This window comes from Peromyscus californicus, unplaced genomic scaffold, assembly GCF_007827085.1.
Source record: "Peromyscus californicus insignis strain IS unplaced genomic scaffold, ASM782708v3 Scaffold_8__1_contigs__length_139910024, whole genome shotgun sequence".
NCBI classification, from domain to species: Eukaryota; Metazoa; Chordata; class Mammalia; order Rodentia; family Cricetidae; genus Peromyscus; species Peromyscus californicus.
In genome coordinates, this window is record NW_026294606.1 from 14,360,404 (window position 1) to 14,377,667 (window position 17,264).

Sequence of the window (17,264 nt, forward strand, 5' to 3'; positions counted from 1 at the left end):
GGAATTAGAAAAAAATCATCCTGAATGAGGTAACACAGAACCAGAAAGACAAATACGGTATATACTCACTTATAAGTGGATATTAGCTGTTACCTCAATGATAACAATGCTACAATCCAGAGACGCAGAAAGGCTAAGTAACAAGGAAGGTTCAAGGTGGCCAAGTGAGGGATTACATCTTATAGATTAATTCTGGACTCACTACTGTGAAAAATCTCATAGGAAGTAGAATTAGGATGCTTCTAATGACATCATTACTCTTATGGACACCCAAATAAGAATGAATGCAAGTGAATGGACTTTAAAAAAAAAAAAGCACTGGGGTGGCAAGATGGCTCAGAGGGCGAAGGTGCTTGCCTCCAAGCCTAATAACTTGAGTGTGGGCCTTAAAACACACATGGTAGAAGGACAGAACAAACTCCATTAAGTTATCCCTCTGAAATCCACATGTGCAATGTCATCTCTCTCTCTCTCTCTCTCTCTCTCTCTCTCTCTCTCTCTCTCTCTCTCTCTCATACACACAGAAAGAAAGAGGGAGGGAGGAAGGAGGGAGAGAGGAAGGAAGGAAGGAAAGTAAGTAGTTAGACAGACAGACAGATGAAAAAACATAAGCATCTAGCTGGGAGTGGTGTTGCACTGCTGTAATCTAAGCAGGAGGCTGAGGGAGGAGGATCACATATGTGAAAGAACAAAAGACAAATGAACCTGCACCCAACCAACCTCAAAACAAGCACCCAGCATGTACACCAGAGGAAGACAAAGACTCTTCCTATTAAATGTAAGTTAGTCATCTTCTGTGGTCTCTAATTTAGTATAATTGTTATATTAAAAAATATATAAGAGAACTTAAGAATTATTAAGTATACATCTGACCACAAACTCAATTCAATTCATTTTAGAGTACAGTTTCTTCCAGTGTTAAGTGAAGGAGAAATACCAGGTGACTTCTTACATCCCTAGCTTTGACAGTGAAATAGTTACCTTTCTGTTCCTCTTCACTGTCACTCTCTAAAAATCTAGAGTCCATTCGGAATCGTTCATCACTTCCAAAATGAGACTGCAAATCCATGAGCTACGTGGGAAAAAACATTGTCATGATAAGTGCATTTTGAAAGAGTCTCTAAGTGTACCTCCTCACACTCTGAAATTCTCTTGCCATTTATACAACTGCACTATCAACCAGTAAGAGGTGAGAGAGGATTCACTCCCACAAAAATTACCCCACACTGGAACTGCACCCTTTCCTTAACTAGATTTAAGGACTACCTTCAAAACTTAGACATGCTGCAACTGGTTCTATTTTCAGTCTTCACTAACCTTCTGGCCAGCTCTGCCCTCAAACTGAGGCTTAATGTTGAACCTGGTGCTGTCCTCCTTGGAATCGGATTCTTCATCATCACTGCTGTCAAATAACTTCCCAGATGCTTTACCCACAGATTCCTGTTATACAGATAAAAGAAGAAATGTTTATTAACTGAAATAATCAGCATTTTCCTCATAATGTGGTTTTACCCTACATTTAAAAACCAACAACCCGCCGGGTGGTGGTATACCATTTTAATCCTAGCACTTGGGAAGCAGAAGCAGGGGGATCTCAGTGAGTTGAGACCAACTTGGTCTATAGAGAGAGTTCCAGGACAGTCAAGGCTACACAAAGAAACTCTGTCTCGAAAAAACAAAACAAAACAAAAAACCCAACAACCCAGATGCATCTACAGAAACAAGTGTGTGGTACTGAGTCAGAAATAGTTAACTGGACTGCTGGATCATTAATCCACACACTCCCTGTTGCCACTTGGATTTGAGGAATAATTACCACATGCAAAAACACTCCCTACCGACTAGCATGAATACTGATGAGACTTTGCATAAGGTAGCAAACAGTTTCACGGTTGAGAAAAATCTCCAAGACCCCTGACATCTCAGGGTACGGTGGCTTCGGCAACTCTGGATCTCACTGCAGTCCCTACAATTTTATGAAGAAGTAATAGCTGTGTGGAGCTCTTGTTAGACAACAGACTTTACAGCTGGTGTGTTGGTATACATTGTAGTATCAGACTGATGCAAAACTTTTCAAAGCTTAATGGCAGCCTAGGATACCCAACATTCCTACCACAAAAAGAAAAACAGGGCAGGGAATCTGCAAAGTAGATTAATATTTGGAAGGCTTACCTTCACCAGCTCTTTCCCGACACAGTTTTGCTCAGGAGTGGATGTCCCTTCCGTTTCACTTTCATTATCAGAAGCAAAGACAATGTGTGTTTTTTTGTTCTCTGGATGACCATCCTAGTGAAACACAAGCAGCATCCCATTTCAAGACAGCCAACTGTATACTCATATCCACATCTATCATCTTCTCCCATCATTTATCCTTCTTTTCCTTATTCCAGGAATACCATTATCATCTGCTATTTTTCCAAGACAGAAACTCAGGCCTCCTTTCTCTCTATACTCAGTAACCACCGAACTCTATTAATTTGACCTCGGTATCTTTAAGAACCACCATTGCTATGGCTGTGGCACTTGACCTCTAAAAGGTTCTCCTTGCTTCCAGATCTGACTCCATTATATTTATTGTTTATGCCATGGCCTGAAGGATCTCTAAAACAGAGGCTGAAAAATTTTATCTGTCAAGGTTCAGACTAAATATCTCAGACACTGCTGGCAGGTCACAGATAAGTTTTTGTTGGGTGTTAAAAACTATTTCTGTTGAAGGACCAAGAAGGCTGAGTCTGATGAAGCAAGACTTTGCTGATACATTCCTCCTAGACAAAGGGGTGGTGAGAGCAGCACTTATTGGAGAAACCCACAGGGCAGACTGTACTACACAACCTTTAAAAAAAAACAAAAACAAAAACAAAAACCAAAACTATTTCTGCTGGATGCTCTGTGTATTGTAAAATGCCAACTCCTATTCCAAAATGTACACAACTAGCCAGGCATGGTGGCACATGCCTTTAATCCCAGTACTCAGGAGCCTGAGGCAGGCTGATCTACGTGAGTTCCAGGACAGCCAGGGTTACACAGAGAACTGTCTTGACAAAAAAAAAAAAAGAAAGAAAGAAAAGAAACCAAAAAGACACACACACACACAGACACACACACAACACACACACAAAGACAAAATGTATACAATTAATCTTCAATACCTTGATTAAAATTCTTCAATTTTTCACAGCTCTGAATAACCCACCCTATTAATCAGTGCTGCTTCAATTCTATAAATACCAGTGTCATGTAAAATATTAACTTTTAGATAAACAGCTCCCTTCTGCAGGAAGATCTCTCTTCTCCCTCACTACCTTTTCACATCAGTAAAATTCCTTCTACTCGCTGGGCAGTGGTGGCACACACCTTTAATCCCAGCACTGTGGGTGGGGGGGAGCAGAGACCCAGGCAGATGGATCTCTGTGAGTTCGAGGCCAGCCTGGTCTACAGAGCGAGATCCAGGGCAGGTACTACACAGAGAAACCCTGTCTTGGAAAAAAAAAAAAAATTCCTTCTACTCCCTTCACATTACTCAGTATAGGTTGAGGAAACCTAGTTGGCTTGGTGTTCCAAGAGACCTTGTCTGCCTGATTGCCACACCATCCATCAATAGCTGCATACGTAGCCACATGGGTATTTAACCTTTATTCTGTGAATCTAGCACTTAAAAGAAGACTTCATTGCTGAGGAATCAACAAAGGCTCATTACAAAAAATGCTACCAAGATATAACTCTTGCCTTAATCACTATACAAATTATATTTGTTAATGAAATGATGAATTTTAGATAACTTTAAAATATTTTCAATTTAATTTTGCATCCTTTTAGTACAGATTAAATAGCACAGGTGATATAAACTTTTACCATAAGGATAAAAATTAGTGAGTAGTGAATGTGAAAAAGACAATGAGCTCTATGAGGACACACCTACCTCCGAGGGAAGGAAAATCTAGACCTTGAGAATATTCTTGTTAAATCCATACACTGAAAATGCACTCACCAAATTTGCCAACGCATTGTGCACCAGTTTCTTCTGCACTTCTCTGGCTTTCTGCCACACTGCCAAGGCTGCTAGTCGCTTCTGATTGTCTTCAGCATGCTTAGCACTCATACATGAGGCATTACTAACAGAAAGTGAGAAATCAGCTGTGCTTTGAGGATCTTCCCTGAGAGACGGCTTTGGTGGTTTCTCACGAGATGTGACGGTGCTTGAATCAGGGCCTTCTTTCTCTGAAGCTTTTCTACTTTCAGGCTGATGGCAAGTGTCTCTGTCAGAGTCTATCTTGTGACTCTTTACACTAAGACTTAGGGACTTATTACCTTTTAATGGCAATGCACATGAGAGAGGATTTTGACTTTCCTTGTCAAAACTAGTAGAGGACACTACTTTATGACTCTGGCTCTCCAAAGTATACTGTCTCATTGGAGGCTGAATGTGGCTTGGGCTGTTCACCTTCTTTGCAAGTTGGCATGAAGTCAGTTTGATGGATGAGCCATTAGCACACTTGGATCCATTTTCTATAAAAATTCTATTAGGATCTTCATGTTTCAAGGAACTCTGGTGTTCACTGATACTTTTAAAGGCAGCAGTCTCTTTCAAAGTTTTATCCACTGACTCCTTTGCATAGAGACCACCTATTCCCTTGAAGGCCTGGAATTTTGGCTTTAAGGTGTTTTCCTCTGGTTTTTGTTTGTCGTAAGTGTTCTCCTCCTCTAAAAGGGAGGCCACAATCTCCTCAGGGCAAATACACTGCCGGCCATTGGACAGGTTATAGGAAGTCTTAGGACTCTTGGAGGTAGTATCAAGTTTGCAGGGACTGGCGTTTTGGGGGCTGTCACTCTCATTACCTTCTCCTTGAACCTTCTGCTTACGGCCAGCCAACTGTTCCAAATCAGCCAAAGTGAGATTCACTCGGGGACAGTTTCTCATCAAGGCTTTATACTCTTCATCTTCCTCAGACTCTTCACTATCACTGATGTTGGAGTCAGGTGGAAATCTAGAATTCAGAAACTTTACTCCATGACCCGGAGTTGATTCTTTGTTGCTTTTAGTTTTTTGTACTTCAACACAACCATTAGAAGGCTCTATCTTTTTAAAAGACCTTTTCTCGCTTATAGGCTTTTCTGGTTGTGGAGATGCAGTACTGTTTTTCACCTTAACAATGCTTTTTTTCATTGCAATAATTTCATCTGTATCGCTTGAGTCATAGTCACAGTCATTTCCTAAATTGGTTGAAGAATGAGGTTTGTGAATATCTGATTTGAAATCATCCCTCACAACTTCAAAAGGATCATCTTCAGATTCATTTCCTAAGGAATGCCTAGTTTTCTGTAAGTTTTCCTCTTCTGCAATCATCATTTTTAATTCATCTTCAGAGTCAATGTCATCATCAGACATGCTACTTTTATTCCAGATAATTTCAAAGTCAGAAGTATGAAAAACCACATGCTTAGGTTTCTGAGTCCCAGAACTGGCCACAAGGAGAGATTTAGAAGGTGTAACGGCACTAGGGGCTTTCCTGTGTGCAATCATTGGCTGTGGTGATTTGTTACTCTCCATCACCTCATTAGTCCTTAGACTAGTATCAGAACCCTTCGACTCTATGGGACCCTTGCTCTTCTGCACTTTCTTAATCTTCTGGGGAGGGAAAGGAAAATCAGAAAACTCTCCTCGACGTTTCTTACTCATAGGGTCATTGCCTCCCTCCAGTTCCCAAGTGAGGTCAGCTATGGGAATGGTTTTTGTCAAATCCTCCGATATCTTTTTTAGGTTGTGGCAGTATTTTGATGGATCATATTTCATAATGTTACTCAGAGTCAAGGAAAAAGCAACAGCACCAGGTATTAGGAAAACCTACCAATCTGGTGAAACAGGGAAAATGTTTAACCTTGAACAAGTTCTTTATTTCATCTACCTTTAATTTCCCATCGAAATAAATGAGGACTCCACACAGTAAGCTTCTAGGGTCTATGAAATTGAATTATAACTATCCAAAGCTAAAGTCACCACCACTATCAGTTGAGAGAAATTACTTGGATGATAAATACTACAGCAAACTCTCTGATGTACACACACACCCTCTGCACAGGAGCCCAGGATGCCTGCTTTCTAAGGTCTCAGATAACTGACTTCAGGGAACAGATATCAGAATTTGCTCACCTTGAACTCCATACTTCTCCATACACTGTTTTCTTGCTTGTTGGCCTATTTTTATCGAGTATCTTTTTTTTTTTTGGTTTTTCGAGACAGAGTTTCTCTGTGTAGCTTTGGAGCCTGTCCTGGATCTCTCTCTCTGTAGACCAGGCTGGCCTCGAACTCACAGAGATCCGCCTGGCTCTGCCTCCCAAGTGCTGGGATTAAAGGCATGCGCCACCACTTCCCAGCCTAGTATCTTCTTTTTTGAACTACTTTACTCTATCAGCTTCCTTATAAAACTATCTCAAGTCCTCCTAAGTCTTCTCTTACTCTCTATTCCTACAGTGCTCCATTAGCAAGAGCTTGTGAGTCCATCTGTAATAATCTTACTATATAGCCCTGGTTGGCCTGGAACTTGCCATGTAGACCAGGCTAGACTTGAATTCACAGAGATGTCTGCCTCAGCTTCCTGAGTGCTGGGATTAAAGGCATGTGCCACTATGCTCAGCTTGTAGTAAATTTATACATTAACACATGAAAATGCTTCCTTGGCAACCATCATTCATATCACTTAATAGCATAAAACTGCATGTCACTCATTATTCTCAATGTGCTTTATATATGTAGAAGAATTAGAGCTTACCTTGAGAGAAAGAGGTAACATGTTGAAGTAATTAAAAATTTATTAATAGAGGCAGTGAAACCCTAAAGATGTTTTGCCATCACTCTGGGAAATAATAATTACTTTGAAATGCTGACCAAAGAAAGGATATTTTACGTTTATGTTGATTCTTAAGGTGAAGAACAGGTAGGACTCTTCCAAATTTACTCACAACCCAATTCTAAAAGAAAAAAAAAAGACTTATAATTGTCATAAACATAAATGAAATAATAATAAATAAATGTAATTTTTTTAAGTTGAACTCACAATGGGCTACTGGGGAGTTTAGTTTTTTGACAACAAAATAAAATGTCTAGAAGAAGAAAAGTATGAAGAAACAAAAATGAAAGAAAATTCCAACTATATCACGGGCAATATTTTACACACACACAACTATTAAAAATGTGGCCATGGTCTAGGATGTAGTAGGATACACCTATAATCCCCGCACTCAGGGACATGGCCACTGAAAGACTACTAATGCTCTAGTAGAGGGTCCTAACCTATGCATATACAGATAGGTACTAAGATTCAGTGGGTTTAAAAAAAGAGATAACAAATTATGTAGGGAGGCAAAGTACTGGTGGGGTTAAGAGAGAAACTGGAGGGGAAGAATTAAGAAATGGATTTGATTAAAATACATTATATACATGTATGAAATCCTAAAACAAGAGTAACAATAAAATACAAATAGTTCTCAAAAAGGTGGGGAAAAAAGCAATCTCAGGACCTGCCAGTCCATATTCCCACCTATGAAGTGTGGGAAGCTGTGCTGACTGAAGACTTATAAAAGCATGTTGAAACTTAAAAACAAACAGCAAAACCCCCAACCTAGATGTTAACTGCTCCAAAGTGGAGAAAAAGCATCAGTTTTGGATGTCACAACTACAAACATGATGTCTCGGGAGACATGGTAGGCACAGTCACTGAAGGAAACTCACTTTATGTCCTGGTACCTCTGTTCCAGGCACAGCTTTCATATGGAAATCTACTCCTCCCATCTTTTCCAATAAGGAGGTGTTGCCAGTGGTTGATTTTTCTACCTTTGCTTTTGCTTCTTCTCTTTCTTGGGCTAATCTGAATTGAGGGGCAAATAAAAGCAAATCAGCCATGAAAAAAATGTTTAGGGGTGTCATTCAGGTAACCCTAAGTGAGCACCAAAATATCATTACAGTACTAAAAAACAAAATAAAACACTTCTTCAATAGTATAATTACTTATACTATTTTCTAAACACACAGATTGTCACTGTAGAATGACTAGAATCCTACATTTGGTTAACACTTGTCTACATCAGCTCCATTCTATTCACAAACACTTACCCTCCCACTCCTGTGCTCTGTGACATGAGCTGCCTCAGCTGTCCTTCATGACAGATAAGAGATCACTAACCATAAGCTCCACTGATATAAAAAAATAATTTATTTTGTATAGAGTATATAGTATATAATGATATACTCTATTTTATTTATTATGTCAGGCTGGTGTCAAATCATGTAGGCCAAGCAATCCATCATGACTAAATATCTAATTCTTTCATCCACATATTCTTAAATGTTTCCCATTCTGAAAATTCCCAAATGAACTGAATTGTTTCCCTCTGAAAAATTAGCTTTATGACTATGAAAGCTCTAACAGTTGTTATATACTGTTGCTCTGAAATCACATGCAGAATTATTATGTCTCTGAGAACTGCCCATAGGCAAATACATTTGAGCACCTGGTCCCTAGTTGGTGAACTGTTTGGGAAGGATTAGTAGGCATGGCTATGTTGAAGGAGGTGTGTCACTGGGCATGGGCTCTGAGATTTCAAAAGCCCAAGCCATTCCTAGTTAATTGTCTCTCTGCCTCGTTCTTGTAAATAAGATGTAAGCTCTCAGCTACTGCTCCAGCACTATGCATGTCTGCTTATTGCCATGCCTGGTCACGGACTCTAACCCTCTGGAACTCTCTTTTAAAAAAAGATTGAATGCTTTGTCATGGCAATAGAAAAGTAACTAAGACAGTGTCTCATATGTATATATCTTCTTTCGCTCTCAGTCTTTGTATGACACTGTATTAACAGTCAAAATCAACAAGTGTAATTCAGCATCATCTGTAATAACCTAACTCTATTTAGGACTCTACCTTTGGACATAGAAACACTTTCACATTTATAAAACATCCTCATGAATTATCTACAGACAGCAAGATGTAGAAATAGTTTAAATGTCCTTCAGTGTGAAGAGACACTGTGGTAACAGCCACTTCTGATATACGGATAGTTGTCACAAAAGGGGGAAAACATCAGAAGATTGTATTAGCAAAATCAAAGAAAAACATACACATGCAACACACATGCACATGTAACAGCACTGAATTCTCTTTCTGTGTGGCTTGAAAGGAGAATCGAGAAAGACTTCGGCTCTGCTTGTAAGGTAAAGGACTTGCTAGTGTCCTGCTTTCATTTCTTTTACTGTGATAAAATGTCCCATATAAAAAGCAACCTAGTGGAGAAATAGTTTAAGGTCACAACTCCAAGTTATAGTCCATTATAGTCGACTGCAGGCTAGTCAAGGCAGGAACCTGAAGCAACTAGTCACATTCACAGTAAAGAGCAGAGAGAGAATAAATGAATACATGCATAGTCCTCAACTACCTTTCTCTACTTGTATACAGTCTAGGGCTCCAAACTGGGGAATGGCACCATCCACTTCCAAGTTAGGACTTCCCAGATCAATGAAAGAAATCAGGATAATCTGCCACAAACAACCTATAAGCCAATATGATGTAGACAATACTACATTAAAATACTCTTCCTAGGTGATTCCAGGTTGCATCAAGTTGTGAAACTAGTCATGACAACAAGTAAGATATTACTCAATAATTTCAAATTAGTTAGGAAAACTTACAAAAAGCAGTTATACTATAAAGAAATGGGGTTTAAATACACGTGGGGCAAATCTTACCTGTGTAAAAAACTTTCTTTTGCTAGTTGAATTTGTAGTGTTCCACCTTTCCATTTTGTTTTGTTTAAAATAGACATACCTATATAGTAAAGAATTGCCAAAGTTCATTTCCATGCAAAACTGTATTTCAGCACTTTCCCCCCTTAATTATTTATATTTAGTACTAGAAAAAATAGGCTTATTTGTTACAAAAAGACACCTACAATGTAGAAAAGTGAACCAGAGAGAAAGAACCTAGGCTTCCTGTCTTATTCTGATCAGTTAGCAGTTTTCTCCCCCTTCTTTTAAAAAAAGATTTATCTTTATTTCATTCATTTTATTCCATGTGTGTGTGCATGTTTAGTCTTCTTGTTTGTCTGTGAATACCCCTGAAGGCCAAAAGAGGGCATCAGATCTCCTGGATGTGGAGCCACAGGTGACTGTTGGCCACCCATGTGGGTGCTAGGAAGTGAACTTGGGTCCTCTGTAATAGCAGCAAGCATTCTTAATTATTGAGACATTCCTTCACTCCAGCTTGTAGGTTTCTTTCAGTTACTTGAAGACTAACAAAATAATATATAAACTGTAAAGTAAAACTTATGTGCAAATTGTTTATAAACTCATTTTAGGAACTTCTGGTTTACTATTTATTTACTATTTTGTTATTTTCCATGACTGCAAATAAACAATGAAATGTTTTCAGGGTGAATTAGAGCATATTTCGTGATCTTGTACCATTTTAATCTTTATCCTCAATCCAATTATCACCACAAAGCATGCACACACATTAGCTAGTGATTGAACTGTGCTTCAATTGTTGTGCCCTAGTAGTTGATTTTTCTAATATCTATTGCCAGCTTCCTTAATGTAACTACTAACAGTATTTTCCATGCAGTAGATATTTTACTATGTACAAATGTAATATTTAATTTAGTCCTTACAGTAACATTATGAGGTAAATCACTGTATCTTTTCATTTACTGGACTTAGAAGTTTAAATAAACTACCTTATATATACTCTTGCCAAAAATAATCTTTTTGCAAATGTAATTATATAAGACTGATTATTTTCTCCCAATGGCATGTTCCTTTTACTTGCTTTTCAGTGCCTTTTCCTTTTTTGACTTCCAAGAAATTAGCATACATTAACTGAATCAACAGAATGATAAATCATCATTGAAAGCTAATATTTACCCTTATCTCAATCTGTAAAGAGATATCACAGTTTCAAAGATATGGTCTGACAAGGTCATATTCTAATGTCCTTTCATAATAGGTCTTAAAGACAAAGGATTAGCTGTCTAAGAAAAGAATGGACTTAGGAGAAATGTGGCCTAACATTCAGTGGAATAAGTGTAATAGGTAATTTCTATGGTAGTTTGGTCCTTTGTTCAAATTATTTGAAAATAGCAGTTTCTGAGCAAACCTACTAGCACGTGATACTAAGTCTTCTGGCACTAACTGAATGAATGGAAACATGAGATGTCAGGCCCCAGAATGCTCTTGAAATAGTTGCCAATCTACATAACTCATAAGTGACTATTGAGGCTTAGATATGGAACCACAGTCATTTCAGTTACAACCACACTGACAAATAAAATAAAAAGCACATGATGATCTTACATTTTTTCAGGTCCGCTTCTGTTATTTTGATGTTAACATATGCAAAGACCTTTTGTGAATTTCCTAAAAAAGAAAATTTGGTTGATTTAAATTCTTATCCAGAGAACCATGTAAATCTCAATAGTTTTTGTTTTTGTTTTATTATGAGACACCTGGCAGGCCTTGAACTCAGATAACTGCCTGCCTCAGCCTCCTGAGTGCTGAGATTAAAGATGTACACCACCACACACAGCCTTAAAAAGCTTTCCAAGTTTAAAAAGTGAGTTCTTAAATACTTATTCTTTGAAAGAAAATACTTTTTGTCACAACAGACCAAAGACTGAATTTTTATAAATACAAAATTCTTCAAAATAAAATGAGTAAAAAAAAAAAAAAAACACCCCTCAAGTAATCAGTGAAGACGAATCTTGATTGTATGTTAATGACAGTCAACTTAACAAGATACTTAATGCTAGAATGTTGACTCCTAAAATTGAAAGTAAAGATGTCTTGGAAATTCAAATACTTTATAAGTTTTCTGGTTTCAAAATTAACTTTCATATGGAATACCTCCAGGACACCATATATCATTTTCAATGTCTAGCGCTAATATTCAGCTCCAGAGTTGGTTTCTTCTGTAATCCCTGTCCTGCGTTGATACATATCCAGTTAATGGTTAGAGAATTACCTTGGTCATCTTTCCGAGTGATGATCTCCACATCAGAAACTTCTCCAAATCTGCTGAACTGATTTTGTAGGTCTGTCTCAGAAATGCCTTGTCCAAGCCCACCCACAAAGAGGCGCTTCATTTCTCTGTTGGCTTTCATGAATGCTGGGCATCTATCTGGAAAAGTAATTTTGTGAAGAAAAACACTTTCTTAATAGTTTTTTTCCACAAATATAACCCAACTCTCCCCTGAAACTTCTGTGTCAATTTGGTCTTATGGAACTCATTATTCGTATTATTTCAGATTTTATACCTGGGAATTTTACAAAGTCCCTACATCCACATTCTTAATGAATGCACTTTTGAAACCGCACACAAACACTAATGTTTTCTCTGTAAACAATCATAGCTATTTTATCTTACCCTTTTCATTTCCTTACTCAGTACTGGGTGTCCCCCCCACCCCCCGTGATTCGTTTGCACATTCATTTTGACTTTAACAGACACTAACAAAATAGTAAGCTAAAGGCTAAAAGTATCTCCATCCTGGAGCTCCATAGTCATAACAGAGATAAAGTCTGCAACTACAACAGTATAGCATAATACAAGCGTCCCCAAAGCGCTCTTCAGGCACAAAGGGGGCAACTAATGTTATACCTAAAATATTTTTCCCCACTGTGTGCCTGGATTGCACAAAGCACTTTGAGTGGTTTTCATTGTTCAGAGGGGCAGGAGAGGTAAAGACTTTTCCCAGTGCCACTTAGAAAACACCAGTGGTGAAGCAAGGATAATAATCTGGTCTAATTTCAGAGCCTGGAACTGTTAACACTACACTACCAGCGTTGCTGGGAAAGTTTTCAGGAGGTCCCTCCATCTCGTTCAGCTCTCGGCAGATGCTCAGCTCTCACTCAAACCTTCCTCAAAAGCTGGCTGACTCCTTCCAAGCGAGATCACACAACAGCCAGCAGGAGAGAGAGCAAAGACCTGCAGTCTGGGAGAGACCTACAGTGTGCCACTTCTTGACAGCCTCCGCCCCATCCTACCCACTCCTTCTTCCTCCGAGAAGTCTCAAGTTAGGAGAGGAGAGGTTAGGCCCAACTGCCCACCACTTCTCACACGCAAACACACCCCTCAAGGCGCTGCCTGTCAGCTCTAGCGCAGTGTAGCCCCCAACATCCAATAACACGTGCCAGTAGGAGCACTTTTTTTTCTTTCCTACAGGATTTCCGACCCAGTCTCCCAAGGTTCCGTTTCCACGCAGTTCCTGAGGGCTCTTTATTTCGTCTACCTTCGTTCTAACTAACGTTCCGCTACCTTCTCTTCCACGTCTGTAAAAGAGCCGAGGGAAAATAACTCCGTAATTCCTACAGAAGAGACAGGCCGCCACGTGACGCCTGACTTCCGGGCCAAGTAGGCGGAAGTGGGGAAGCGGAACAAAAATAAAGAGACTCTTTTCCTCGTGCTTCCCGAGACCGCCCCCTCAGTGACGTAAGGGTTCGGGTTGCTCAAAGGCCCTTAGAGGGGGGTGAGCAGCCCTTGGAGCTTGACGTTCGATTTGGAACGAACCAACTCCAGGGAGAGTCGGGAGTGTCTAGCCACCCGACGCGACGTTCTGAGGGACGGAAGGCGCTAGAACGTTGTTTGAGGGTGGGGCGGACACGTGTCGCCCAGCAGCCTCTCCCCCGCGAGCTCGTGAATGGTCCGCGCCGGGAGCGCGCGCGCTGCTTGAAGCGCCGGGCGAGCAGGGCGCTCTGACAGGGCTGTGGGCCGCGGCTCCTGCGGCAGTGCTGGACGCGAGGTGCCATGGATCCCGAGACCCGCGAACTGCGCGCCTTGGAGGCCGAGGTGGCGGCGCTGCAGCGGGAGTGCAGTATGCTGCCGAAGCCCTGTCAGAAGACGTCGGGAACCCGGTACGCGGCTCCTGTCCACCCCTCGGGCCCACGCATCCTAGCACCCCGCGGACCTACCTGCCAACCTCCTCACAGCTCGGGGCTCCGACTCCGTGCGCGCCGGGTGCTGAATAGTGTAATGGGAGACCTCCCGAAATGTGAATTTGAATCAATTTCGATTCTGTGAGGACACCTCAAGAGTGTGAGCACTGCCTTTGGCGCTCATGGCTTGATTATAGTCAGCAGAAAATAGTTTTGCCCGGTTGATGAGAATCACTGGGAAAGCCTTGCTTTGCTTTTAACTAAGCAATCTCGCCTTCGGGAAACAGTATCTAGTTGGGCTATTTTTATAGTTTTGGAGACATTCTTACTCTGTAGATCAGAAATTCGCTCCACTTCACTTCAAACTCACGATCCTTCTTCCTCAGCCCCCAACCCCAGCGGTGGGGTTATTACCCGAGCCGCCACGCCTTGCTCTAGTTGGGATTTCCTGACTTTGTTTCATGAATTTGTTTTTGTGGGTCACCTAACTATAGTTAAGTGATCCTGATCTTTTTGTGTCAGGGTGGTGGTGGTGGTGGTGGTGATAATTAATGACAGAAATGACGTCTGAAAAATAGCTTAGGTGAAATATATATGGCTAATACCGTCTATAGGAACGTCTGGTAATCCTGTGGATTAGGTGCTGCCGTTAACCCCTATTTGAAGGTAATGAACATGAGGGTCGAGAGTTAACTAAGGTACTAGAAAAATCCAAAGTCCAAGCATTCTCCTCAATTCAAAGAGAAGAAAGAAGGAAGGCTGGAACTAGCAGTAAATTTAGTATCTTAAACATGAAAACAAACTATTTTGTTAGGTATAATTTGGTTCACTTGCAGAGAATGAGATTTTCCTTTGCTGAAAAGAACCTTTGGAGTGCAGGAAAATGTGGCGAAGTCTTAAAGAAAAAAAAATAAGAGAAAGTTGTAACTGATGAAAAGGAGAAATGTGCACTTGCCTAGATATGCTCTTCCACAAGCAAGGCTGTGAGATACTTGCTACTGACTCAAGTGTGACCCACATATTGGAAACATTAGGGTTACCTATGAGTTGGTGAGACTACCAAGATGACTCCACCTCCACTTAGCAAAGTAGAATTTGTATTTTATCAAGACAGCCAGCCCCTATACCCTTTGTATGCACACTTTAAAGTTTGAAAGGTGGAAGCCGGGTGGTGGTGGCACACACCTGTAGTCCTAGCACTCAGGGGGCAGAGGCAGGCAGATCTCTTGAGTTTGAGGCCAGCCTGATCTAGTGAGTTCCAGGACAGCCAGGACCATTAAACAGAGAAATCTCGTCTCAAAAAAACCAAGAAGAAAAAGTTTGAGAAGCATTATTGTTGGTTACGCTGTGGTGCTGCTCCTGGTGGCTGGCGGCCATGCTGGCGGAGGAGAGTGCTGATTGGAAGAATCACAGCCATGGTTACCTTTTTAGAGCTTTATTGGGGGGGGGGGAGAGGGGGGAGAGAAGGGGGGGCAGACGGAAGGAAGGAGCAGAAAGGAAAGAGGGGCGCACAGAGGGCCCACCCGCTTTTTAGGCTGGGACGCCGTCGAAGGCTGATGACGTAATTAAGGACCGTATCCTTACATCCGAGACTTTCCCTTATTAAAAAAAAAAGCAGGTAGATGGGACTAGGGGCGTCGTTCCTCTTAAAAACTGCTTCCAGCTGACTCTTGGACGTCGGTTGGCTCTGGGGGAATAGAGAAGGGGAGTTTTCAGAGGTAGACAGGCGTTGTGGGATACTGTCTGTCGTTCGTTTGCTCTGGAGACATGTATCCCTCTTGGCTGTGGCTGGGAACTTTCTGTCTGACAAGATGCTGGTGACACAGAAAAAAGCTTAGAGAGAAAAGAATCATTTTTATTTTATGTTGGTAGATCCGTCCTGTCCAGATGGATTTTGAAACATGTTAAGCTTTATCAGAAACAGATTATTTTAAAGCACCTGTTTTCCTTTACTAGTTTGGCATCCAGGAGACAGGTGATCAATTGTTAAAAGCATCTTATAGTAATAGATGTTTACATTAAAGTTTTTTTTTGTATCACCCAGACGCTTTTGGGTCTGGGGGTGTAAATGCCTTTAGTTGTTACAGTTTCTTACTTGATGATTTCTGGACTCTGGTTCTGTGGTGGTCCTGTATCATTGGCTGAACAGTGAGTTAGAACAGGGAACTGGGAAGAGAAAAGCTTGTGGTATATGAGAAATTTTTTTTTTTTTTTGAATTAGGGACAAGGCAAAGATTAGGGCCCTGTCTGTATGCACGTGAGAAACACAGGCAGTGGATCTGGAGTGAAGCAATGAGCTCTTATTTTAGGTGGAAATCTTTTTTCATTAAGTAACTCTGAAAGTGCAATTAAATCAGGTGAGGTGGTAAGGGTGTCCTCTGTACCCGACAATAAAGGAGAGGTGATATCCCAAAACTCCCAGGACTGAGTCAGTGGCTCTGGTGTCCAGAAGGAAAGAAACGGATCGCTTCCCTGCTGAGTTCTGGGTTCCCTGCCATGTCTGTAGCCGAGCCTAGGTCTGTTGGAGGTCTTAGCTTGATGTACCCATGCATCTTGGCGCCTGGGGGCAGTCAGCTGACTCTGTCTTTCTAGGTGGCACTTTTAACAAGGCTGTCGATGGCCTGGCAGGGCATTTGCTAGCCCGTGGCCTTTTCCTCACTTAAAACAGGGACCCAACAGCTTTTGGGAATCAGCGAGTGCCAGCACTTGGCAATTTTGTTTTCAGGCTTTTATCTCTTCCCTGGCACACCTTAAATGCCACAGATGACTCTTTTGCCTGTGGGGTCAGGAGCCTTACTCTCCAGATGCTTAAGTTTTAGTCGGAGAGGTCTGAGGAAAAAGAGATGGATTTTACTCCACGTCCTGAATATTTTTTTTCCCTGATGATTGATGGCTTAAGGACAGCTTTTGGAAGATCTGCCAGTAGGCAGACTATAAACCGATCCTTTTGGAAGACTTGTCTGAGGCTATAAGCTGATTTTTTGGCTTAAGAGCCATCCTGACTACTGTAAACTTATTTGTATGGATCTTAGCCGCTTTTAGACCCATCTGTGCTTCTCAAGGCAGTTTGAGAATGAGTGGGTGGAGTTAAGGTGAGTTAGGGGGAGTCGTAGAAACTGCCCAAGCCCGCCCACTTGAGCCTGCCCATTGTTGGCAGAAGTCTGACAGAAAAGGTTGCACGTGGCAGACACAGAAGTGGGGAGGGAGAAGGGTTTAGAACTTTAGCAGAAAGCTTGGGGGATAAAGTAACTCTTATTTGCCTGTTTGCTGGCAGAAGTTCCCACGACTCTGTTATGTGGCCAGGTTTACCGGTGCCCAGCCCTATCCGCCAATGTAGGTGGCAAATGTATCC

General features: G+C 41.1%; 2 protein-coding genes and 1 non-coding gene across 11 annotated transcripts in view; 2 read left to right on the top strand and 1 right to left on the bottom strand.

Annotated features, from left to right (window-relative positions):
* The window catches only part of Nol8 (nucleolar protein 8), a 35,109-nt gene that overhangs the window by 17,177 nt on the left and 668 nt on the right, over nt 1-17,264 (bottom strand). The window contains exons 1-10 of one of the 8 annotated variants that reach the window (XM_052727287.1): nt 13,296-13,396; nt 12,003-12,158; nt 11,336-11,398; nt 9,734-9,812; nt 7,727-7,862; nt 6,896-6,966; nt 3,989-5,792; nt 2,173-2,286; nt 1,318-1,440; nt 982-1,072 (exon numbers count right to left, since the gene is read on the bottom strand). In XM_052727287.1, coding sequence (XP_052583247.1) covers nt 982-1,072; nt 1,318-1,440; nt 2,173-2,286; nt 3,989-5,792; nt 6,896-6,966; nt 7,727-7,862; nt 9,734-9,812; nt 11,336-11,398; nt 12,003-12,141 — 2,620 coding nt within the window. In that variant the 5' untranslated portion in view covers nt 12,142-12,158; nt 13,296-13,396. The other 7 variants (XM_052727290.1, XM_052727289.1, XM_052727292.1 and 4 more) reach the window with 7 other exon arrangements.
* LOC128104848 (small Cajal body-specific RNA 4) lies at nt 2,709-2,836 on the top strand. Its single transcript, XR_008216143.1, has one exon. It is a non-coding gene; the product is annotated as a small Cajal body-specific RNA 4 (non-coding RNA).
* Cenpp (centromere protein P) overlaps nt 13,522-17,264 on the top strand; it is a 214,727-nt gene continuing 210,984 nt past the window's right edge. Inside the window, exon 1 of one of the 2 annotated variants that reach the window (XM_052727298.1) lies at nt 13,522-13,891. In XM_052727298.1, the coding sequence (XP_052583258.1) occupies nt 13,785-13,891 (107 nt within the window). In that variant the 5' untranslated portion in view covers nt 13,522-13,784. The remainder of the gene's footprint in view (nt 13,892-17,264) is intronic. The other variant, XM_052727299.1, reaches the window with a different exon arrangement.